The 26513-nt window shown below is 37.7% G+C and overlaps 1 protein-coding gene across 1 annotated transcript in view; it reads left to right on the forward strand.

Moving 5' to 3' along the window:
* Window positions 1–26513, forward strand: part of LOC108786450 (neurexin-1-like) — a 135706-nt gene that overhangs the window by 97968 nt on the left and 11225 nt on the right. The window contains exons 3-5 of the mRNA XM_018555748.1: window positions 19339–19356; window positions 21698–21727; window positions 22566–22583. Coding sequence (XP_018411250.1) covers window positions 19339–19356; window positions 21698–21727; window positions 22566–22583 — 66 coding nt within the window. The remainder of the gene's footprint in view (window positions 1–19338; window positions 19357–21697; window positions 21728–22565; window positions 22584–26513) is intronic.

Below are 26513 nucleotides of genomic sequence, written 5' to 3' on the forward strand. Positions count from 1 at the left end.
GCAAGGATTAACTGCTCATTATGGTCACCTCATAATATGTTTACCCGATCATCTGAGCCAGCTAGCTGTGACAGCGCTCTCTGCTTCCAATGGAATGTCCCTATGCACTGTGCATAGAATGTGATGACTCCAGGACCTTAAACTGCTGCCCCGGAGGAGAGAGACGCTCATGGGACTGGTCTAAGAGCATTCCAGCTCTGAGGATCAGGTGAGTATACCTTTGTTATTTTCCTCCTTAGACCAAAACAATTACTTAACCCTTGTAGTGCGGGAGCAGGGCCGTAGCTACCATGAGGCACAGCTTAGAGGCTGCGCAGCTGAGAGGCAAGCGCAGGGCATCATGGCAAAAGGGGCGCCAGGCAGCCAACACAGCCACGGCTCAGCAGGGAAAAAAGAGTGGTGGCACAGGCTCCAGCTTCCCAGATGCCCACTTCTCTCACACGCCTCTATACGCTTGGCTTAGATCTGACAGCCAGCAACTCGCTCTCTCTGCAACCATCCTGAAGTGACAGCGCTCCCTCCTCTGCCCCCCCACCCCCGCTAGCTTCAGCACTCCCTACCCGGCCCCTCCTCTGGCTTCAGAACTCAGGATGGCAGAGCTAAGGATCGGTAGATCGGTAAATATCTGTAATATTTACTGATCCCATTTGTGCAGAGCAAACACTGGAGTGACCAGCTGATCACTCCAGTGTTTGTAAATAATTGGGGACACACAGTACTATGTTTCCCCAGTTATGAGTGAAATGGAAGTGCTTTACATCACTTCCTTTTCCTTCATGAGTTTCTCAATGGGTGGAAGCACTCACTATAGAGGCTTCTACCCATTCGTAACTGGATGATTGTAAATATTTTACTATCACCAGTTTCTGAATGAATGCAAAGCCTCTGTACCGAGTGCTCTCTATGTATATAGAACAGATGCTGCAGAAAAATAGATTGAGGACTTTGTGTCCTCAATTTCTTTTTCTATTTCAAAAAGGAAATATCAGGAGTCTGGTTAGATCCCTGACATGTCCCTGAATCCCCCCAATGGTAAAATAAATAAATAATCATAAAAACACACACACACACACACACACTCATACACACATATTATTAGACATGTACAAAGACTAAAAATGTGTTTCTGACTAAATGAACGCAAACTAAAAATGTTTTCATTAATTTCCTCAAGCGAAACAAATTTTATGCTATTTTGGATTTGGCCACCAGCACATTCTGCACATGCACTCAGGGCGCATGACATCACATGACGCCTCACGTGTGCGGCGACGGGTGACGTCACACGTCTGTTGGGGGGCACGATCTTCTGTTCTTGCCTGGGGTGCAAAAGGAGCGAGTGGCGGCTCTGTGCGGGAGTAGCCCCAGTGCAAGGGTTAATTAAACCGGAGTTCTTCTTTAACACTGTCCCAGTATCCTTAGACAAAGATGTCGCATCGAGTTTCACTGGAGATGGAAACAGATTCCATGTAACAAATGAAACATGTTTTCTGCTTAAAAGATAACTTAGTAAATTATTATTTCAGTTGCTGTAACAAGCAGCTTAATTTTGTTAATTGTTTTTTTCCGTCTCCACTTCCAGCCTAAAATGCATGTTTCATGTCACTTTTTAATTAGTCCCCATCCTTGTTTTCATAGGAATTTATTTTTACTGTACTTCCTTTAAAAAAAGAATGGCACAGAGAGTCAGCTGCGTTTGCTGTAAAGCCTTTCTGTTTCTTCCGATACTTGTGTAAACAATTGCTATAGAATGCAGAAAATTGTAATTATAACTATACAGTGGGTAATAAGCACACATTGAAAAAGCGATTTATGGTGTATTTAGCGAATTGTATGGGTGGTGGGGAGTTTTTATTTTGTTTTCCCCGATGTTTACCAACATTTCAACCCATGTTTTCTGCTTTTTGACAAGCTGTTATTTGAATTTCATGGACGTTTGTGTATAAACCAATTTCAGACACGGCTAGTTGTCCATTGACAATCAAGTAAACGAAGTCAGAAAAACTGATAGAACGCTTTGCAGCTGACTGAAGTTGAGATATGTGTTTATTTTCTGTTTTCCCGTTTTTGTTTATCTAGTGTTAGTTGTCATAAGATTGTTTTCTAAAATATGGGAAATGGAAAGTGGAGTTGTTGGCCCTAGGAAGATCGCAGCTGCCATAGAAAGTTGAAATCTTATAGCAATCAAGGTCTAAATATAATGTTGTAGGGCTGTGACATGATTATTTTCATAATCCATTAGTTGGCCTATAATTTTTTCGATTAATCGGATAAAAACAATAAATAAATACAATCCTTAATTTAAAATAAAATACGCAAATACAGTGTTACAAACATAACAGTGTTTACTTCAGAATAAAACTGAATGCACAGTTTTTCGCAATCACCCTGCACTGGGATGCACGGCATTGCGGAACCATGCATTCCAGTGTGGGTGATCACACTGTGGGTGGGAGGCGCATTTGGGGTGCCATTGAAATGAATGGCACTGCAACGCACCTCCCGCAGCAGAATTTGTCAGGCAAAAATCGAAAATTATTTTTTTCCCACCTTTTATAATTTAAAGTAAAAATATTGTATTGTAACCACTTGGCACTTGAATAGCTTCAGCCAGGGATTGACAACTGCCAGTGGCAAGATTCTGCAGATGGCAGCTGAATGTATATACAGCAGGTAGTGGGAGGGTGCAATAGCCAGCCTGCTATTGGCCATTTCAAATTGTAATAGTCAATAGCAGGCTGGCTATTGCACCCGCCCAATGCTTGCTGTGCCCTCTTATTGCGTGGAGGAGAGAGCTAGGGGATCCAACCAACTAATCAATAATCAGAATAGTTGACAACTATTCTGATTATCAATTGATTGCTTAAGTGGTTGCAGCCCTATAACATTGATTGTATGCCGCTTAAAATAATAGAAAACCCAGTCTCCATTCACACAGCTGTGCTGCAATAATATGCGTGTTGGCACAATGTGCGATAACACGCATTACACATGTGCAATGCGAAGCCGTTCATTTAGAATGGCACCCCAAAGAACCTTCTCAACATGTTCATTGCCAGGCAACACAGTGTGCTGATGATAATGCTGCATGCACCCTTTTTGTTGTGTTTTGGTGTGTTAGGCAGCCAATTAAAAATTAACAGACTGCCTTAATGCAAAGCACGTCAGCGTGCACTAACGCAACGTGATAGTGCAAACCCAGCTTAACGGAATGCCATTTTATTTGCTAAAGCGCCATCATAAACAGTTGCCATTTTTTGAATGTTGCTTTTTTTAATTAAAAAAAAACAACCTTTTTTGTAACCTTTGTTGTATATGAGCACTGCTAGTCTCCTGTAGTCTCTGTGTAGCTATCCCTGGTGTGCATGCACATAGTAACTGTTATTTCTCAGAGCGGGTATACTGATGATGAGAACAGTGGGCCATGCCCCATTGCATGACCACTTGTAGCTCCCATTCGGAGGGCATAGATGTCAACAGAAGAGGAACAGAGCATTATCACACTATAACTGGAAGTGCCTGAACAAGAATCTTAATATCAGGGTAACCAGATATTAATTTGAAAGTGCAGATAAAAAAAATTGAAGATGACTTTGGATGCTATCTTAAAAGATAACATTTCAGGGCCCATTTATGTCTTTGCGTTGTGTTAAGGCACACATGTTATGGTGCATGTTAACATGAATTGCATTGAGCCAATCCATTTAAAATGAATGGGCTGCCAATGCATCAATACATGAATCTACCATTTTTGCGAACACAATAAAAGTGCATTGCCTTACACTACAATGCATGCCTGTCAGCAAGAAGCACTGGAGTGCCATTCAGAATGAGTGGCATTGCATCGCACCAACACATGTGCCATGTGTTACTGCAGCCCAATAGTGTGAATGGGCCCATAAATATTTTTAGTAATTGGATTTACTTTAATCTGAATAGGGATTTTTTTAAAATTTAGATATTCTTAGTTGAAACATAAATGTGCTTTCTTTTTTTGTGTGGATAGACCTGATGGGGAACTGCAGCAGAGGGCGGGTACAATGCTAGTTTACTATTGGCTATGGCAAATTGAAATAGCCAATAGTAAGAAAATTTTTTTTACTCTTTTTCTGTTCTACTCGGTCCCTCTGAAATAGCCAATAGTAATGTCCCAATGCTTTTCAATGGGAAGGCCGACCCGAAACCACTTGAAGCAAACCGATGTACGGCTGATTTCAGCCGATGTACGGCTGAAATCAGCCGTACCAGCCTGAAGTGAATAGCCGAACAGTGTTCGGCTGACTTCACTTCAGATCGGTCATTCACTCGGCTGCCCTCGGCAGCTTCGTGAATAGACCCCATAGAGTATGTGCAACAATCTTTAGTCAGTGAGACATTGTCTAATGCTGAAATACAAAGGAACCTTATGATGTTACTAAAGAAAGTAATTGTTGTGTTGATGAAAGAAATAAAAGACTGTCCTGTTTTATGTTAAAATGGCTTCAAGATTGGTCTTTGAGCACTTACCATTTGTGCTAACTTCCCCAAATATCACAACACTCACAAAAGCACAATGTAGAAAGCCTCCATAAGCATGGAAGATCATGAACTGTCACACTCACAACCTGCTTGGCTTGGCTGAGCCCACAGCGGCTGGTGCCAATACTGTTGTAAACGGCGGCTGCTGTTTTACCACGATGTGGATAAGTATCACCTTTGGGTTGTGTTCTTAGTTTATTATGGTCACTTTAAATACCCAGCCAGATGAAGTGGAGGTTAAAGCTAAATAGACAGCCAGATAAAATACACATTATGGAGCTGTTTTTATTTGCTAAAATATTTGTATTTCTGGCTGTCCAGGTTTGAGATTTACACAGTCCAACCAAGCACATGACACCACTTCCTGTGTTACAGTTATAGAGTGTAGCAGGAATGCAGTGCTGTTCTTTCTCTAGCCCCAATCTGCTGATCTGGATATTAAAAGAGCAAAAGACCAATGAGGCCATCTCGCTGCTCACTCTACTTTCCCCTCCTATCAGCATATCACTTGCAAGGACATTTGCATGCAACATACCTGAATTGCTCCCAGTCCTGCCTTTTAAACTCCCAGTCTGAATGCTGCTGTATCGAGGATTGCAAGTGTCCAATTCAAGTAATTACACTTGGTATGCTAAAAAAAAAAGATGTCACAAAAAATACACAGCAGCATTCATTTATGTCATTTATATTTGCCTGGAGTTCAGCTTTAAAGAGAGAGAGAGTAATTTTGCATGCACATGATTGAATGGGTAAAGTGAACACTGCTTTACATTGTTCACTTAGCTAAGTAATCATTGACTTTGCAATGCCAGTGTGCTCAACTCCTTTAGTAGATCAACCCTTTGAGTGATGGAACCTTGACTAATGTCATGGAAGATTGACACATAAATGAAAGAACGTTTAGGAATGTTCATATTTGTCCTTCATTTAAAGTGGACCTTTACCCCCTTTCACTAGAAATCACATTAGCATGCAGCTCTGCATGCTGATCTAAAATCATATTACATTCATTATTGTAACAAACCTGTTTTCCATTTACTTAGAAATAGAGTTCTTCTACTTCCTGGTCCAGTTTTGCACAAATGATCTGATGTGCCCAAGCATTGCATCTTGGGAAGGTTACATCAGCAGAGCATTGCTGGAAAATCTCCGCTGTAATCTCATTAAAGATCTCAGGGAAAGACATTTCCCTCCTCTGAGATGATGTGCATGGTCACATGTCCTAGTCACATGTGCCAGAGTTCCAGGAAATAAAGGGAGATCTAGTAATCTGCCCTTAGTTAACATGGCCACAGTCAGAAGACTCGGTAAGAAAAGAAAAATAAGGTATGCAAAGAATACAAAGCAAAAATAGGTTTTATTTCAGTTTTTGTTAGATGTTAGACATTTTAAGCACCCACAAGCTTTATTATATTTTTCATGAATACTGCAGAAGATTTCTGCAGTTGGATTACATAGTTTGGTTGAAAACAGACATTGCACCTAAATTCAATTATTAATCAAAACACATTGTTGAAATGTTTCTAAATCAAAAATGCGTATCCCTTAGTTGATCCAGAGAAAGACACAAAACAATCTGATAAGATATGCTTCAACTTGCTTTAATAGGGAAAAGTGTTCTTCCTGAGCCCAAAACACCAATTCAGACAACTACCGTGGCCAATATTATATTATGTATTTTTTATCAGACATTTATATTTTGTGTTTTAGGAACACGTTAAACCTTTTTTATTGCTTAAAAATGTGCTTTCCATATGTGGAGGTTTAAGCAGAACTCTGGGCAAACTAAATCTTAACCATTGCAGTGGGACTACCTCCACACTGCAATGGTTAGGTACTCGTTTGCCTAGGGAGCTAACATAACAAACCATGATGCCGGCTGCTCTTAGACTGGTCCCTTCAGCCTCTCTCCCCCTCCGCTCCAGCAGTCTAAGGTTCTTTAAGTCCACCAGTATATTCCACGTGAGGACGCCGAGGGACATACAATTGCAAGTGTAGAGGAGGAGACAGGCTGCAGGGAGTGGTGTAAGAGCGGGTCGGGATCGCGATTCAGGTGAGTATAACTTTGTTATTTTTAGCTCCCTCTGAATCAATAGCAAGTATTGCCCTCATGGTTTTTGTGGTGACCTTAAAGTAAACAATATTCTAGTGAATTTTTTTATATGCAATATTTTTAAACGGTAGTTATGACACACATTGCTGCTTCTCAAAGGGTTAATATATTATCAGTTATTGTTGGACTTAGATATTTCACCATTCAGAAACTTATCAGTGACAGTGGAGAGAGGTCAGTGACACATGTGTAATGATTGAGCGAGTTTGGCTGAGGATCTCAGCTGCGGAGAGGCTTTGTGGATGGCTCAGGTGGGGGGTTCACACTTACACTCTTTAGTGTGGCTGAGTGAGGTTGGAACCCTTAACACATCATATGCCACCACAGGCTGTAATTGCAGAGATAACAATAAGTGAACCTTCCCTCTTTGCAATATTGTGGTTAGTTGGGGCCTGTGGGGATTTGTAGTTCAAAATAAAGTAGTTCACTCCATGAATGCAAAAAACTATTGCAGGCTTATCAAACAGTAATTAGGAGTACTCCTGAGCAAGCCCCCTTTGTAGAGCAGTGTCTCTTTAAACCCCACTGAGTTGCAGGCAATGTAAACAATTACAGGGTCCAGGATGGTACTTGCGGTTTGTTGGGGTATTCAGAGCCCTCCAGGAGTACAGGGCGAAGGATCACTGCTGTGCTGGAAGAAGTCCGGATTAATGCTGCTGGAGTGAAAGGTTCATGTGATGGAGCAGAGGTATGAGCCCTAAGAAATTGCTCAACGTTCTACCTCGGTAGAACATTGAGCAAGTGTGCCTTCCAGGCTTTTATGAGTAGGCAGGTGTGTTGGGGCGGAGCAGTCAGCAGAGGCCCTCCTGAACGTCTCCTAGCAACAGGATGCTTCCGAAGGGCCAGGCTGCTACGCCCTCACTCCTATGTGTGACGAGTCCGAGGGAGACGTCTGGAGGGAGGAGCCAAATATGCAAGCCTGCCGGCCCGTCTCCTAGCAACGAGACGGCGCCGCGGTTCGTGACAACATGTCGGGCACAATATAGCCACTTGCTAGCCTTTCAGACCTGCAATAATAAAATTCTGAGTGAAGTCTTCAAGCTCCAATTTCTTTTGCAACTCAGAGATGTTATTTGACCGAATTCTGAGAGGCACAAGGGAAGCTAATGCTGGAAGATCCTTAAAAGGGCTAATCTGTTGTGTGTGTGTGTGTCCAAAGGCTAGATTTCTAACATTTTGAGGATTGGATTAGATTAGGCCCTTTATTCCACGTTGGACTTCAGTTGTTTTTTTTCTGCCCATGATTTTAATGTTGCTGGACATTTCAGTATTTTTTGCTGACCAAATGCAGTACTTTTTGGGGACTTGCTAGCTATACCTAATAAACCAGCCACTAAGAGTTATATTCTACAAAAGGTTTTCCATTTTTCTCACTGTTGTCTTTAAATTAGTTGATGGGTTTCTTTCGCTATCGACTATATGTTGTTTTCAAATAGTATAGCATGTAGATTTACACCAGTTGACATTTAAAAAAAAAAAAAATATTTGAAAAGTTTCTACAGTTATAATTGACTAAAAATCATTATAGATTATCTTGACCACTGTGCCATTAAGAAGCTGCAGAAAAAAGGATGCAATTAAATATGGACATAGGATGACTTTGGCAACAATCATGGAAGGTCAGAAAAGCTAATTTTACTGGAAAAAGAAGAGTTTTGGAATGAAGCCATTAGCAACAAAAAGGAAATTCCACTTTAAATGAAGAGAAAATGAGACATAATAGATTAGACATGAAAGAGGGCAGAATTATGATGGTGTTGGTAATTATAATCCTATACACTACATGTTTAACTTCTGTAAAAAAAAAAAAAAAAGAATTGGTGAGTAGGTAGTGTAACTGCAGCACTTATATGACCTTGGAGCAATGATTGTATGGAAGTGATCGGTGAATCTCATAAAACCCTTTCAGCTTGTGGAGTGGAGGCTCATATTCATTTAAGCTAGCAAAAGCCTCAATGTATTAACCTATAACGTATTAGTAAAGTAGTCAAAGAAGACCTAACATTAGATACTCTTTCATGTTAAGTATGGGCATTACACGTAATGCATGCATTTGTGGATATTGATTACTGCTCTGTTATATCTCAGTTCTCCTGACAAATGTATTCACCTTCCTCACTTTCCAGAAGTCCAGCACCATCTGTATCTAGGGCCAGCAGCCATGTTGTCTTCGTTTATTGTGCAAGAATTAGTCCCTTGCTGCCTCTCAACTTTGTGATGTGTCACAGAGTTACAGTTTACAGTCTGTGTTAGTGATGACTGGGAGAGGAAAGATTAGGGAAATGCTTCTTTGTGCATGTAGAAGCCTGATGGCATTTTTTCCTAAACTAGACCTGTAGGTTGAGGCACAGTCACATGACGGGAGCTGAGAAGCTACTCATAGGGTACATTTTTTATTTTGTTTAATTTTATTGTTGCTATATAATGCAGCAGTTAAGCTTTTCAGCAAATAAAGATAAATATTATTATACTATTGAAATTGATGGAAAAAATGATATTGGTAATTTAAAGGAGAACTATGAGGTGAGTGCTTTTCACTCACCTCATAGTTCTAGCCGACCTGTGACAATGAGACTGTCACAGGTCGGCTCAGTAGATCGGGAGGTGAGCGAAAACATACAGGGTTCGCTCGCCTCTCGATCCGGTCACGGCTCTCTGCCATGACAGGGGGAGGGGCTGGATTTTTCTCTCCACGCTCCGATCTGCCAGCGCTGACTGGCGGAACGGACGGGGGAGGGGGCGGGTACAGCTGGCTTTGCCTCTAGATAGGCAGAGCCAGCTGTCACTCACGCAGCTGGGCGGATCCCGTCATCTAAGTCGTGATCCGCTGCGGCGTCTCAGTATACCGCGAGCTGTAGCTCGCGGTATACTGAGCTTAGGGTAACCCTAAGGAGAACTATGGGGAAAAACACTGACCCCATAGTTCTCCTTTAAGTGGGGCAGATCCAGACCACACCACCATTGTCCACTCTTGAGGCTTTAGTTACATAGCTTTTCAGGTTGAAAAAAGACACAAGTCCATCAAGTTCAACCTATAGACATAAGTGGAGAAAAAATGTAAAAAGAAGAAATACCTAAAACAGAACGCTATGCCCACTGTTGATCCAGAGTAAGGCAAAAAAACCCTATTATGCACAGTTCAATATACTCCAACAATGGAAAAAAAAATCCTTCCTGATCCCATAAGGCAATTGGATATTCCCTGGATCAACAATCTCTGGTGCTTAATATATCTATATGAACTCAATATCCAGTAATATTCTGTGCATTTAGGAATACATCCAGATTTTTTCTGAAACATTTCACTGAGCTGGCTGGAAATAGTTCCTGGGGTAGTCTGTTCCACCTTCTAACATTCTGTTCTAACTAAGAATAATCCTTACCGTATGCAAAGGTTAAACCTCTAATCGTCCAGGCCCCCTTGTCCTTTGCAGTGACTTTAAAAATGAATAATTTGGCACCAAGCTCACTATATGGACCATTTATGTATCTATACATGGTGATTCTGTCCCCCCTTAATCGCCTCTTCTCCAGAGAGAACAAATTTAATGCAGGTAATCTCTCGTCATCTTAGTAGATTAAGGCCACAGAGCTCATTAATTTATCAGTGAAATAATTCAATTATAAAAGGGTTGATTTTCTTAAGGAAGAGTGCGTGTTCACCTCGAAAAGTGGGATCGTGCTAGCTTTGGATACCCAGCAATGTAAAGAAAGACAAAAAAAATGGTCATGATTGGTTGATTAAAGTAAACATAATTTAACCCCAGGTGTCTTCATACTTCAGCAAATTTAACTACCTAAATTTTGTTTCATAAAAGCCAACCAGTTTGCCTCATTTGCCAAATGAAAAAGTTACACAAACATTATCCCCATAGAATTTAAAACATCTAAATGTCAACATCCTGTTACTTTTTATCCAAATCTGTATGTAGCTTAAGAGCTGTTCAGTTTTTGTATATTGATGTTGTCATTTTAAATAAGATAGGTCTTCCCTGAACATCCCACAGAATCACAACATATGGTGTTTGGGGTAAACAAAGCAATTGCTGTAAGAATTTAACATAGTGTATTAAAAACAAAGTTACTTTTAAAAGGGAAACATGGAGCTTGGGCATAGGAAAGTGGATATCTTTCTAAGTTAAAACTACACATTGTAATTGTTATTTAGCATATCACACACTTTGTTTAATACTAACATAGTAACATAGTAGGTAAGGTTGAATAAAGACCATGGTCCATCCGGTTCAACCTATGTATGTGGGTGTGGGTGTGAATTTATCTTGGTCTAACACTTCCTATATCCCTGTATATTCTGCGAATGAAGAAACTCATCCAGAAGTTTCTTGAATTTATCATTGTTATCAGCAGATACCACCACCTGTGGTAGGGAATTCCAAACTTTCACTACTCTCACAGTATACCCCCTATGAATTCTACGATTGAACCCCCTCTCTTCTAACCTCTTGCTGTGTCCCCAGGTTCTCAATGCAGTTTTGGGATTAAACAGTTTGTTCCGATTATTGTGGTCCCCATTGATGATTTTGAAGACTGAAATAATGTCCCCTCTTAATCGCCTCTTTTTTAAAGTGAATAAGTTAAGATTTTGAACGCAGTCTTCATAACTCAGGCCTTCTATCCCTTTAATTAATGTTGTAGCCCTTCACTGAACTCTCTCCAGTTCCAGGACGTCCCTCCTGAGGGTCGGTGACCAGAACTGTGCTGCATACTCAAGATGAGGCCGAGCCAATGATTTTTAAAGTGGAAGTATTACTCTTTGATCCCTTGCTACAATTCCTCTTTTAATACATGACAGTATCTTGTTAGCTTTGCAGGCTTCTGCTTGGCATTGCTTACTATTGCCAAATCTGTGATCTATGAGCACCCCCAGGTATTTTTCTATGTCTGACTTCCTTAATGTAGCACCCCCCAAGTAGTAGTTTGCGCACATGTTCTTTAGTCCCATGTGCATAACCTTATATTTTTCAACATTAAATTTGGGTTATGTTAAAATGATGTAGTGAAAGGTCAAACAATGAGCAGCCAGATGATAATGCATCCAGACAGCATGGAATGTAGGTAGATCAGACATTTAAAAGGGGGTCTGTGTATAGAATAGTGAATTTGACTTTCACCAAACATTCTCTGGTAGAACATCGTCCAGGGTCATATGTTTAATTTCTACACCAGACAATGCATAAATAGACCTATTAGTAAAGTTATATACAAAACAGCAAATTAAAATGTCACATAGAAACAAAGGTTTAATTTTAATTTTTTTAAGAATTTGAGATTGATATTTTCCCTTTTTATTGTTTCCTATATCCTAAGAAAGGCAAAAAAAAAATCCAATTCAATTTGTTTTGCAAATTTCAACAATTTGTGATTTTTCTCCAAAAACATATTTGTTTCAGTAGAGGGAAGATGGGGGAAAGTAACTTTCCTTATGAGTGGGCTGGGCAATTTGCAACCCTGTCTGTTGTATGCAGAGTACTCATGGTTTTTATAGATCCCAAGGCAGCACATTTCCTAATGCATCTAAATAGTGACTCACCCCATATCAGATAGCTCATAGCCAGAGGATTTAACTCGCATAGAAAGCAATATGTCTCCAAATAAATATTTCTGATGTCTCTTTAGCTAGCCAATAATGCTTTGATAATTATTTGTCATGTGTTAAATGCTTATTTGTAAAGTATGGATTGTTTATATTGTGACAGACAGCCCTAGATGGCCTGACGGTTTGTCTGGCAGGGAGTGTGTTTTCTGTGCAGGTTATAGTATTTCTGTATTGTAAAAGGCTCCAGAGGGTGATAGTGTCTGACAGGGTCCCAAAGTTTGGAGTCTGGCCAGGGAGAGTCAAGGTTGGATCTTTGGTCATGACTCCATGCTAGTATCTGATCTGGGTGGTATGATCTGTAAAACAGGAAGCAGTGGATATTGTGGAGAGTGTGAAGGCTACAAGTAGAGAATGGTAATAACTGGTCCTTATTACAGGAAACTGCTGCAAAGAGATTAAGTGTAGGGGTTGTTTTTTGCTGGATTACTGCACAGATCTAAAAGAAATAAACAAAGGAATAGACAAAGATACAAACAATGGACCCCAAAATCAAAGTAATAAATACATGGCTATTGCATTTAGGCAATAATAGAGGAAATGTCAGCTTCAAAGCTGAACTCCAGCCTTACCTTCCATCATGTACATTTGTACAGACTCCTCTCCTGTACTGAAATTGCTTACACTGACTTCACTTCTCACTGTAAGATTCTCACAGTGTGCATTAGAAGCTGCAACAAGTCAGATGGAGGCCATCTACTTTTCTTAGCCCTTTCCTCTCTAGTTTTGATAATCCTTGCCCACTCTTTTCATTCACTGAATTTCAGTTCCTTCAATCATACAGGTTCAACATCACATATGTTTTCAGGAATTTATGTACAGCTCCCTGCTGTACATAAAAAACATTTTATTTAAAAATGTGTTTAACATGCTGAAGGGTAAAGGGGGAGACAGGGAAAGAAAACAAAGAGGCAGATTAGACTTCATCTTTAAAGAAAAAGTATTGGGACAGTAAAAAATACTCTTTCCATTACTTAGTGTTGGTGTAGGACACTGCAGCTGTCACATGCCAGCTCTATATACCAAGAGCTGAACAATCATGTCACTGCTGATTCTTTCCTGCAGAGGGCAGTGATTGTCAGTCACTGCTCTCTGCATGGATCCCCCCCCCTTCTCTGTTCCTCCAGTGCTCATTGCAGGTACAGGCAGGGAAAGGTGGGGGCACAGATGGCTTTGGCTTTTGAGAAGCAGAGATGGCTCTTAGGCAGGGGGTTGAATCCTGACAATATTGTCAAGCTCTTTCCCAGCTGCACTGTCAGCAGATAGCAGGCAGTAGCCTTCTACATGCTGTCTTTGGGTCACAGGAATGCATTAGTAACAAAAACAAAGTTTGGCTTTACTTCTCTTTTAAGCTTTTTTGTTGCATATATTTGTGTGTGTGTTTTTGGGTAGAACATTTTGTTAGCACTTTCGGATGAAGAACAGTGGGCTAAAACAATCGTAATTCATTTGATCTTTCTGGACCTCTCCATTTGAGCTAATTCCACAATATATAATCATAAAGAGATGTCATTTAACAATTCTTACTTTTATAATATTAAAAAAGCAACATGATAAAATGACCTCTAAACCCCTTTGATTAATTTAAAAGTACATATTTACATAGCTTGCTACCAGCTCCATTCCCCAAGGGATGATTTGACATGTTTTATGTGCTCTTTTATACTTGGGCTTATTTAAAGTCTGTTCACTGTCTATAGTGCTTTCCTTGAAACTAACTACCCATGCAAATCTATTAATGAAGTTGCTGATAAACAATTAAGGCCATGTGTCCTTTTAGCACAAGTGCCAAAGAGAAAATGCATGCCCCAATCTAGGCTGGTGTGTGAACCCTCCATGTTATGTCAGATGCTGAGAAGTTTTAGCTGAGAATGCTGAGAGAACATTGTACTGAGCAAGAGTTTACAGAAGCCATGGCACTGTGAATATTTTGCATTGTGTGTTTCATATAAATTTCAACTGCTTATATATTATTTACAGACATGGAACAAGATATATTTTAAATATATAGCAACCTGACCCCATTAATATATTTTTTAAAGCACAACTACTAGTATTTTAGTATGTGCAATCAAAATTATAATATAGTTAGGGGTGCTTAACTTACTCTACTGATAAATGTAAAAAAAAAAAATCAGAATTTGAAAAAAAGTCTTGTTTAATTTTGAACATTTTATTTTCATAGTATCAGTTTAAAAATGTAAGCTTGAGTTATTTGTCGTCAGGGATTTGCAGACTTGGAATTGGCAGCAATATTAGCAATTGATAGTAGACCTTACAAAAATATGCCTGCAAATGTGCCTACATGTAGCATTGGTAATGATCCATTGGTGCTTAAAAAATAGGTTCTGTATTTTCTAGCTCAGTTACACCCTTCTTTGCTTAAATTATGAAAAAAAGTATTTAAAAAAAAGAATATATTTATAGGTACATTTTGATCTGTCCTCTACAAGGCAGACATTTTTGTACTGGTGACAAGCTTTCATGCAGATTAAGGTACTGTTTTCAAAGCACAGCTTTAGTGCAGTGATAAGGTGCTTGAGGACTATACTTAAGTTAAATGCAACCAACAGCTGCATAAAGGAGTATGGGTGTTCACTGTTGCAGCACAATGCATATGACACCAGATATTTTTACATTTTTATGAACTGTATCCTTGGCTTTAATGATGCAGAAAAGTGAACATATTTAATTGTGGTTTGGAGGTCTGGTATGCAGTGCTTTTTTTAAAGGTGCTGTTCATACCTGCAAATTGTATTACTTTTACTAGGCACATAAACATACAAACACAACTCTCCTATAAAGATGCACATTTCTATATATAAAATGTAAAAAATATAATTAATAAGTATTCAGGTATTATTATTATTCCTGAAGATATGTAGCTCTGTCAAAAAGAGAGCTTACAGTCTAATGTCTCTATTACTACTATACAGTGGTATATTGTACACAAACCAGTTTAGACAGAAGCCTACTAGGCATACTGATTGTAACAGTGGACCAAATCACCCAGAGAAAATGTACATAGTTTGGAGAAGAACTTTCAAACTCCAGGAAGCTAACGCAGACTAAACTTAATACCACAGCACCCAAAGGAGCAAGATGACTAATTCATACTGCTGCTACCTTTTGGCTTAGATATCAACCCACATATTTCTTGTTAAAATGTGTCTAAATCCAGTTGTAGTTCATGTAAACTGTATAAATCTGAAAGCTTAGTCTAGAAACCTGCCCACTACCCTTTAACCCCTTTGTGGGTGATGTGGACACTTCACTTTGTGCAATGATGGGTCCTCAAAATATTCTAGAAGACTCCAGCGGCACAATGATCTCATGAAAAAGAACAGCAACAAGCTTGGTTGGAGGCAAGCCCAGACTATAGCAGTGCATCTGTATTACTTGGCACCATTTGCACTGACTCCCAAGAAACCGATTATATATGCAATTCAAGCCTCTTTATATAGAACCAGCGAATAATAACAAACTTACACAATAAAAAAAATGAAAAATACAATTTTTACTTAATTTGATTTCAAATGATGGGTTACCAAATCAGCAGTCACAGGTCTAGTCTAGTCCTTAGCAAGGCCCAACCTGCAGTAATCTCAGACTGTAGGAGTTGCAGTGATCATAATATATATTCCATCACAAAATCCCAGTCAGGAAAGGTGTGAGCCCCCTGTTCATGCTGAACAGATTAATTACTCAGCAGCCACTCAGTGCAATGTAACAAATTTGAGAGGCATCACTGATTGAGAGCCAGAAGCTTAATATAAAGCTGTGTTGCATGTTCAGCTGGCTGCTACTACTTTTTTTAGTTTTTTTTTTGTTAGGCAATTCCTGTGGGAATTCTGTTTCTGATTGTAAGGCAGTACAAGTGTTAACCAAGTTATGATCCTCTATATAGGGGTTCACACTTACAAGTAATTGGTTATAAGGATTCAATTATGAGATTTTCAAGCTCAACACAATAACAGAAATGTATTGGTATATAGTATTAAGACTTAAATACAGTGAACCAACAATCTATTTAACTACAAAACACAAAGAAAAGATTTAAGCATGCAGAATACATGGGCCTTATATATATACACATATATATAAGGCATATATATGAGACAAACAATAGACATACATTTAAGTCCTGGGGGGGTACGGGTATATTTACCAGTTAAGTGTCACACGAGGGCCCCATTCTGGTGGTCTAAAAAGACAATTTTTTTCTCCAAAGTCTGGATTAATATATATCTGGTGTTCATAAGGAAGCATTGAGGGCCATCGATTGGTGGCCTCCCAATGCTTAATCCAATCAAAATAGAATCCTTCTCCGGGGATTGGATATTTCCAAATGCTCTTTGTTAGAACCTCCAACCCCTTTCTATGCAAATCTTTAATTATGCTACTGTATTCAAGGTTTTGGAGGGAAAAGTTCACATGCACAGGTGTCCAGAGACTAACCCCAGGTCATGATTGCATTTAAACAAGGGTGGACAATGTAATTGTTTATCTACCTACAAGGATCCTATGAAGCTCTTAGCCAGAGACAAAAGAGAGTATGCACCTGTTGCAAGAAACAAGGGTCTAAACTCCGAAAAGCCTGAGGGCCCTATTGTTTCCTGCCATACCCTATTTAATTATCTGAATACATCTGGGCAGATACATAATTACATTAAAAATCCCCATGTATTACATTCCTGAAGAGAGTAAAATCAAATTTTTTATCTTTACTCCATTCAGTCACCCAACATAGAATATGTTTAATTTAAAAAAAAAAACATACACATATGTTCATGGAGATTTGTTATATTAATTTAGTGAAACAGCATCACTGGTCTTTCTTTTCTGGAAGAAGCAGCTTGGAGACTCATGCAATGGCTGACCTAGGTAGGTAGGTAAGAAAAAAAGCTTTGAAGAGTTTTTGTTCCATTTTGTCAATGGATGTAGGGCGGAATGGTAGATTTGGGGCGAGAGGGGTTACGTTTTCCCAGATATGTTTTTTAGAGTAGTTACAGATCCCTTGGCTTAGGTCTGCACCAACCATTTGTAGTAATTCAAACTCCCCTTTATCCCTAATAAGACCAAGTCAGATAAGTAAGATCACCAAGCTTCAGAATCAACTAAAAAGCTTAAAGTCTGTTAGATGATTTACTAAGGGAATTGAGAATGTTAGCTCAAAAAGAGTGAAAATAAATCTCAATTATCCAACCATAAGCAAATTCATAAAACAAACAGGAATTTGTTTTTCACCTGGTTGTATAATTGAATTGATTCCTCATTCTCTTTTTTAACAAAAACGTTTGAACTCCTTTAGTAAATCAGCCTCATTTTGTTTTATAAGATTTATGGGTTTCATACAGCTAACAGAAGCCATTCTGATCTTATTTTTTCAGTGCTTCATATGATAAAATAGTTATACCAGCCAATCGGATTTTAATTTAAATCAGTTAATATATGTTAATGTATAGTTCTACAGATTATTAGTTTATATGCTATTATAAATTAATAATAGTGAAGGTCACCACTCTGTCATCATTCATTACTCTGTACCTAGACATGGTTTCCCTGACTGTTTATAGTATTAATGTGATTTTAATTTGTTAATGTAATCTCACACTGACTGAAAATTCCCAAGTGCAGTATATCATAAACTGCCACAAAACACTGCCACTGCATCATCATTTATTCCACCATACTTTAGCTGGTTATTCTCACAATTTTTATTATTAATGCTATTACATTTCTGAAATGCAATCCCACACAGATTAGAAAATGCCCAAGGTGAATAATATTACTAACTGCAACAAAAGAGTGATAATTAATGCTACTTTTTAAGATGCTATAGGGTTGTATATCCAGCCAGAGTCATCACAGAAATATGCCCTAGCAAGCAATTTTTGTTAAGTGATGTTGTTTTCTAAATGCATCTTTAGAATAAAATGATTCAAAAATACTCACTAAAAGTTCAAAACTACTATCCAAATTAAATGTTTTAAAAATCACAATACATGCCTAACTACTTTTTAGCTTTCCTGTAGCATTTCAGAACCAAAAAGAAAATAGTTATAAGTGTAAGCAAAATATATAAACGGGTAAATGCCTCTTTGCATAAAATCACTAAACAGTGATTATCCTTACTATACCATTTATTGATTCTGATCAGCGGCAACTAGCTAATGAGATTTTAAGTAACAATGCTTAGTAGAAAACTTGCCAGTGTTAAAATTCACACTTTTAAAATACCATTGAAAATAGCTATAGAAGAAGCAAAAAAAATAGTAGTAGAGGCAACTATTATGGATTTTTTTACATTTATGCTAGAAGTTTACTGTATGTAATAATCTTTACAATCCTATAATTATTAAGTGCACCCAAGAATTCATAAAGTAAAACTTTTTTATTTAAGTTTTATAATCAGTGCATTGTATATGTAACAAAGTATACATGTCTGCTGTAATTCTACGTTATTTTCATGAATCCCTAATTTTAAAGATGGGTTTCCCCTAGGACACTGATTATATTGAATTCCAATAGATCTGTTCCTAGATATGTACATTATACATATTCAGTCAGCCTTGCAAGCATTAAAACCTGAGAACATTGATTTCCAAACATCTCTACAATCATTTATTTATTACTATTAAAGGGAATCTTTACTCATTGATCTGGCTATCAGCATAGAAGTGAACTGATCTATAAAGATAGATTAGCCCAGGTGGTTTATTTGTGCATATAAGAATTGTTTTATTAAAGTAATAGAGCCTAAAATGAGCACTTTTGTTGTACTGTATACAGGACTGAAAAAAATACATGAATCACACTTTGGACATTAAAGGTTTTACCATCAGATCACTGGTCAATGTAACTATTGCAGAAATGGTAAAATGATTCAGTCAATGTTACATATACTGTAAGGGACATTTATTCCCTGTTGCTTTTACTTCCCTATCCCCCTTTCCTTGAATGGTAGCAATTGAGCATTTGCATGTTGTGTTTGACGCCGTGCATGCTAAAGACATGCAATGGCAAGTGATAGTCTGCATGCTGCTTACTGAATGTTTCTCCTTTTCTCTCCTTCCCTGTCATGTGCTTTCAGAAGACAACCATGTAGAAGGTGGGTGCTTTCAACCTTAACTTCACCCCTAGTTCCCCTACTTGTTCCTTTTTATTTGTAATGTATAAACATAAGGTTAGATCTGGTAAGTATGTGTGAAAAAAATAAACTGGTGTGATATATCATTTACAATAAAAGATGTACCAAATATGCTGTGTCAACATTTCAGTCTATTCAGCAATGTTGCACACACATGCATTTTTAGAGCAGAGTATTATTAAATACAAGTGCTTTTGATGTTACAGCAAGCTAGTAATGAAACATTGTAAAACTTTCACATGTTAGTACTGAAATGTGCAACATTGAAATTAATAAATATATAATATCCTCTTTAATACCAAATAGCAAATAATGTAATTTAAGCATAAGATTTAATGATAATATTTGTAAAATATTTAATATGGATTTTATTTGCAAATAATAAAGATCATATTGATAATATTAATACAAATGTGTGTGTATATATTTATATTTGTATTCTAAAAACTCTATATGTAATATGTATTTTATTTAAAATTAATAAAGATATTATTGGTAATAGTAATACAAATAAGTGGACATATAATTATACTTGTATTCTAAGCCCTTTAAGAATACATTATTTAGAAAATAGCAACATGAAAACATTTTTGGAATATGTTTTTTGCAACATAAATCCATTTAAAAAAATCAACTAGCCTGGCTCTTAAGTGCTTTATGTATAGCAGCATTTTTTATTTTATCTTCTGTAATTGAAATCTTTACTTTTTTTGTAACTGAAATTAATTAAAATGAGATGTATTGATGATTTGCTTTGTAATCTTTCACAATAATGGAAAATTACAATGACAAAGTTATATTGAGATACAAAAACATACAGTTGTTTGTAACATTAGGAAATACCTTTTACAGAAAATGATTAAATTGAACTAACATTTTCACCAAACCATAGGCACAATTTCTGAACCTGAAAAAGTCATGACTTCACTAACATTCTTCATTATAAGGATTCACATTTGTTTCTTTTCGACAAATGTATGATACAAGTATTAAAGAAAACATAAGCATGCTGCAGCAACCTGCAAGTAAAGCAAGATAGTAACAAAACAGCTGTCGAGAATCAAGAAAAAACCCAAAAACTACATAATGAATAAATAGAACCACCAGACTGAAGTTTTTATTTTGCTAATCTACCTATGTAGCTAAAAAAAGTAGTAGTAAAATGTACGTGCAAATATTACAACCTACTTCTTAGTCATGGAGGAGGTGCTACTCTTTCGATATCTGTTACTTGACTTTTATTGTTAAAATAATGATACACTACATGGTCTATAAATATTGTTTAAAGTATTTATTGTTTCAATTTTATATTATAAAACAATTTAAAAGCAGTAATTAAGTCCTCATTCCCTAATAAAAATATACACTAAATTGTTTCAAATGAAATACATTTTATATGACTATGCAAGCTGATGTTGACATCTTAAAAATGTACTGCAATCAACTTTCTGGTCCACTCTCTCCTCTGAAGATCATGACCTTTGCTTTTCAGCCTTCTGGATACAACTAGAATTTAAGTTTATTCTTTTAATTTAAGCATTGCTGTTATTTGACTAACATTTCTTCCTTAGCCCAAAACATCTTCCTCCAGACTATGAAATATGTAGTGAATTCTCATATGACAACATAAAAATGAAATAATAAAGTATATTTAGAACATTTTTCAAATGTTCTACTAATGAGAGCATCCATTTTGGGATGGTAGAAAAGCATCCTATATACCCAATCCTGTATCATTGATTTCACACTTACTTTCCATCTATACAGGCCCTTTCCTCACCTATAGATTCCTCCCATATTATCATTTCAGTGTTAAAGGACTTTTTATTTAATAATCTAAGCACTCATGTCTAATGAGGGGAAAAAGACCAGACCCAGCCCATTTGTCAGATTCTTCTTTGGTGAGCAATGCTTTCTGCTGAGCCTTACTATATATATATATATATAAAACAAACTTAAAACAAGGAAAACCAAAAGCTGCAAGTAAAATTATCCCCCCCAAAAAATCTTGGTTACAATCCAGTTTTGTATTCCTTTTCTTTGTTTCTTTTTTGTTTTTTTTTAAACTTGCAATATCTGTAAGTAAAGTGCAATATAGGGTCATCATATAGTGTTGGAATTGTACGTTTTATCCCTGGGTCTGTCCACCAGGGATGGAATTAAAGATGCATTTTTTTCCCTTTATAATGCAGATGCTATACAGGAAGACAAGTTGTTTGTCACAAACCATTTTTTGTCACTGTGGCAACATCTTCCCATGCTCCCTTGTACTTTGCTGACTTTGCTCTTGTTTCCCTTTAAGGTCTGGCGCACCTGATGATGGGCGACCAAGGTATGGGCTCTGTTCCTTTTCCACTCTGCTTTCATTGTTTCCTACTGTTCTGTAGCTGCTTCAGTCCTTCACTGCAACGATGGGCAAATTTGCTTTAAAACTGTGTTTGACTGCAAATCTTGACACATTATTTTAGCCGCATCCTTATTTATTTTATGTTCACTTTTGATATCCTTTTCCTTTTCTGCAATATAATAACTGAACCAAAAAATTGGAACAAATAAAGCAGTTGATTGTTGAAAAAAGAAATGAAATTGTGTATTGCTTGAAATGGTGTAAACTGCTGAAGGGACAGGATGAAGATTGTCGACACGACAAAATAAATAAATAAAAGTGCTCGCAATTTAGATTGAGAAAACTCTCAGTTTATCATATTGTATCCTGCGAAAACTCCATTAATTTTCATTGATGCATGGCTGATTGGTTCACTCTGAAAGCACATTGGTATTCGTTTCAGGAATGCTAACGTCTTTGCAGTGTATTAGTTTAGTAACTAGTGTGCCATTTGCTTGCATCACCCAAAACCTATATATAATATATAAATATATTTATTTATGTATATTTTTTATTTTTTAAATAGAGCATGTACATCCCCTAATTTTGTGCATGTACACCAGTAGTCATGTGCCAACTTTGGATCATGCATTGTTTTGCCATCATTGTCTTTATCATCTATTATAATCTACATCATCATTAGTATAGTCATTTAACAATGTCATAATTAGTATCACCTTTTCTTGGCGAACTAATGCATATACATATGTTCATGATTTTTTTTTTATTCTTTTGTATCCTCGTTTGTCTGGAATTGCTTTCTTCATGGAAACATTCCACCCAGTTCTAGGTAAAAGTAAAGGTACAACTTTTTTTTTACATTTCTCATTGTAGATGTCTGATGTTGTCAAAAAATGTAAAAAAATGAAAACATTAGATAGGAACATCATATTTGATGCACTGTGTGTTTATGGAAGACAAATGTACACATCAGCCTGTGCATTTTTGAGAGATTTGGAAAAGTAATGTCAGTTTACTCATATTTACTAATTAAAACTTTGTCTTACACCGTTAAAGAAAAAAAATCCACAGGTGATGACGATTTTAGTACATTTTCAAATGACTAAATTGTGTTTATTTTTATAGTTTGGTGTCATGATATACCAAGTGCTCTATCTTCCCTCTACATATCAAATGCCCAATCAGGTTCAATAAATTTCTGTTTTTGAATGCTTCTAAACCTGACTGGCATTTGAAGTGGACATAGACTGGGAAGATGTGGAAATGAACTCTAGCCTGATAAACCCATGCTTGGTTCAAAGCCATGTGGACCCATAATTAAAATTCAGTGCACTGGTGTTTTAAAATTAGGCAGGCTATAAGACAATGTTCATAAAAGTGTTAAATAACTTGCCAGTATTGACTGGAACCTGGGCTTCCTTTGATGGCTGGTTTTGGAGTGCCAATATTTGGATAGAGCTAGTGGAGTTGATTTACTAAAGGCAAATAGGCAAGGCAGATAGGTTTTTCACTTTTGCAAGGGAATTTTCCCTTAGCTGAAAAAGGTGAACCTTTGCTGACTTCCATCATCCAATCATGTGCAAGCAAAAATACTGTTGGTATTGTGAAGTGAAGTTTTACCACATTGACTAAGCTAAGTGCAAAGTAAAAGTCCCCTTGCAAAGTGAACAGCCTATTTGCCTTTAGTAAATCAAGCCCAGTGAGTCCATAACTGTGCCTGAAACGCCATTCAAACCGTTGGCAAGATTGTTTCATAAATATATTTTATTGAATTAAAAGAGATCTATGGCCCAACCTTTTTTGGTCATAGTTCTCTTTAGGGTCACAGGAGGACATTTACTATGTCCTCCTGTGACCCAAAACCCAGCATATAGAGGGACTTTGCCTGCTATATGCTTATAGCGCAGAGCCGCACTGCAGACAGGAAGGTTTCCGACAATATTGTTTGGGATCCACCCCCTCCTTCTGCATCCATCCCTCCTGTCAGCGCAGGAAGAACAGAGAGGGGAGGGGGAATCCCTGTGGGGGGACCAGAACTGAGCGATCAGTGGCATGTGATTATTCAGTTCTCAATCTATAGAGCTGAACTGTGACAGTTAAAGTGTCACACGTGGGCTTTAATTATGGGGCGAGTGTTTTTCACTCTCCCCATATTTCTGCTTTACAAATACACATGCAGAGAGCTCTGATCACAGGTCCGCTTTATCTAGAATTTTAAAAATACTAACTCTATTAACCACATTGGATTATTGAAGCAACATAATGAAAAGTTTCTCCCTTCAGTGAATATTCTCCCCATCTACTGTTCACAAACTCAAAAAATAGCAGTATTTTAAAATCTTTCACACCAGTTTTAGTGAAAATGTATTAGAATTTAAAATTATAGTTGACTATAATATCTGCTAATATTTCCCACTCTCTGGTGTCTACAGGTGCTATTATACACCTGCTCCCTCCCACCTTCCACACCTTATTATTTTGGCAAGTTAAGCTGGCCATACACCTATAGATTATCTGCAGATTTCCTATGGTCAGATGGAAAAAGTGCAACAGATTCCTCCATCAATGCTAAACTGTGTGGATGGAGGAATCTCCCATTGGGCCAAGCTTCAGTGTCTTGCTAGTTGGCCCCACTGGCTCTTAAAATACCTGACCAATCTGATTGGATGCAGGCATTGTTCAGGTTTTTTGAGAGCCAGCAGGGCTGACTAGCAAGATACTGAATTTTGACCCAGTGGGGGATTCCTCCATCCACACAGTTTAACGTAGATGGAGGAGTCTGTTGCCCTTTTTCGATCTGACCATAGAAAATCTGCAGGTGTATGGCCAGCTTAAGGCTGCCCATTAAAGTGGTGAACCAATTTGGATGTTTGTAAGGCATGCAGAATAGTCTATCTTTGCAGGAAGCGGCACATCACTGCTATGAAATGTGAAAAAAAAGTACCTCAGGTTTTGAAACCCCTGTGCATTCTTAAAAGGTACATCCAGGCATCGGAGAGTCTGCTTTTGATTTATTGGTCCTTGATCTCATAGCAACAAACAATCATTTCTATAGAGTGAACGTTTGGTTTCTATAAGCTATTGTAAATCACTGCTTATACAATAAATAGTTTCATAGTTACAAAACAAATGCAATATAATAACATTACAATTTGTATTCATTTGTTATAATCATTTTTACTTGCTTATACATTTGTTCACCTAAAGTTGACAAGTGATAAAACTTCAAAAGGTGTTTTTTTAGCTTCAGTTCTCTTGATCTAGTTTGGCCAGGTGCTAATTACTTCTAAAGTTTTCTAAAGACACCCTGTTGCTAGTTGCCAAGAGTGAGAGTGGTGCAAAGTGACTGTTAAGGGTCATGGTCTTTTTTAGATTTTTAGCAATGATGTACATATTATTATTATTATTATTACATAGTATTTATATAGCGCCAACAGTTTGTGCAGCGCTTTACAGTATAAGGAAGACATAACAGTTACAATACAATTCAAGACAAGATGGTAAGGAGGGCCCTGCCCCTGAGGGCTTACAATCAGGGGCAATCTGAGGCAATCAGGGGTAATCTTACATATAGCACACAATTAAAGCAATGGGCTTTACTGATACTGCAAATCACAGAGCATTCAGTCAAAGGCAACCAGCAGAAAACAAAAGTGTGTATTAGTATTTTTTCTAGTACCAGTTGCCTTTTTAACCTGGCAATATCCTGCTAGATTATGGTTTCTCTGTTACACCTTCAGACAGCCCAAGCCAACTGTTCTTGTGGGAGATACCATTGATCATACAAGTTTAAACAATTATCCTCCCCCATAAATAATCTGGTGCTAGAACTGTCATCTTGCAACTTCCTTCTCTTGTTGCCTCACCATAGTCATAAACTGTAAGATCAGCATTTTGCATGTTCTGTTCCTTTTTGTGCTATAGAATATTTGGACCATGTCCTAGTGATGGCCAAATCTGACCGATATAGTTATTGCCATATACCCCAGTGATAGTCAGGGGTGGGATGGGGCATTCCCATACCAATTATCAGCAAAGACAATGCAAAACAATCTTTCTTTTGCAAGTATCTTTAAAATTTAGTCAAAAAGATCTGATTTTTAAGATATATTTATTTCTAAATTGTAATATCTTATTAGCCCTAAATGAAGAAATTAAATACCTGTGGGTTGCCTGGTGTTTTAATGGTTGCAGAGTTGACAACACCTTGGATGGAATAAAGGAAGCTAAGGGAGGCTGATGTGGCTCAGTATTGTACATCCAAAGCTGACAAATGTATTTTAGGAGTTGTTAGCCTTATTTAAATGAAAGAACTGTAAGTACCTTAAGGAAGAACTCTGGGCTAAATTTGTATGAACCCTTGCAGCGGGGCTACCCTCACACCGCAAGTGTTAAGTGCTCATTTTGGTCTAGGGAGGAAAATAACAAAGTTATGCTCAACTGACCCTATGAGCCTGCTGGTTGTGACAGCGCTCCCTCCTGCCTGTCTCCTGTTATGCTTCATTAATTGTATGTCCCTCAGCGTCTTCACATCCTATACAATGTGTAAGGGTGTGATGACTCAGGGACCTTTGACTGCTGCACCGGAGGGGGAGTAAGGCTGAAAGGACTGGCTAGGAGCAAGCTGGCTCAGAGGATGGGGTGAGTATAACTTTTTTATTTTCCTCCCTAGACCAAATTGAGCAGTTAACCTTTGCAGGGCAGGTTTAGCCCCACTGCAGTGGTTAATAACAATTTTGCCCAGAGTTCTTTAATTTGACTTGGTATCCCT

Source organism: Nanorana parkeri, unplaced genomic scaffold, assembly GCF_000935625.1.
Source record: "Nanorana parkeri isolate BGI_ZX_2015 unplaced genomic scaffold, ASM93562v1 scaffold212, whole genome shotgun sequence".
NCBI lineage: Eukaryota > Metazoa > Chordata > Amphibia > Anura > Dicroglossidae > Nanorana > Nanorana parkeri.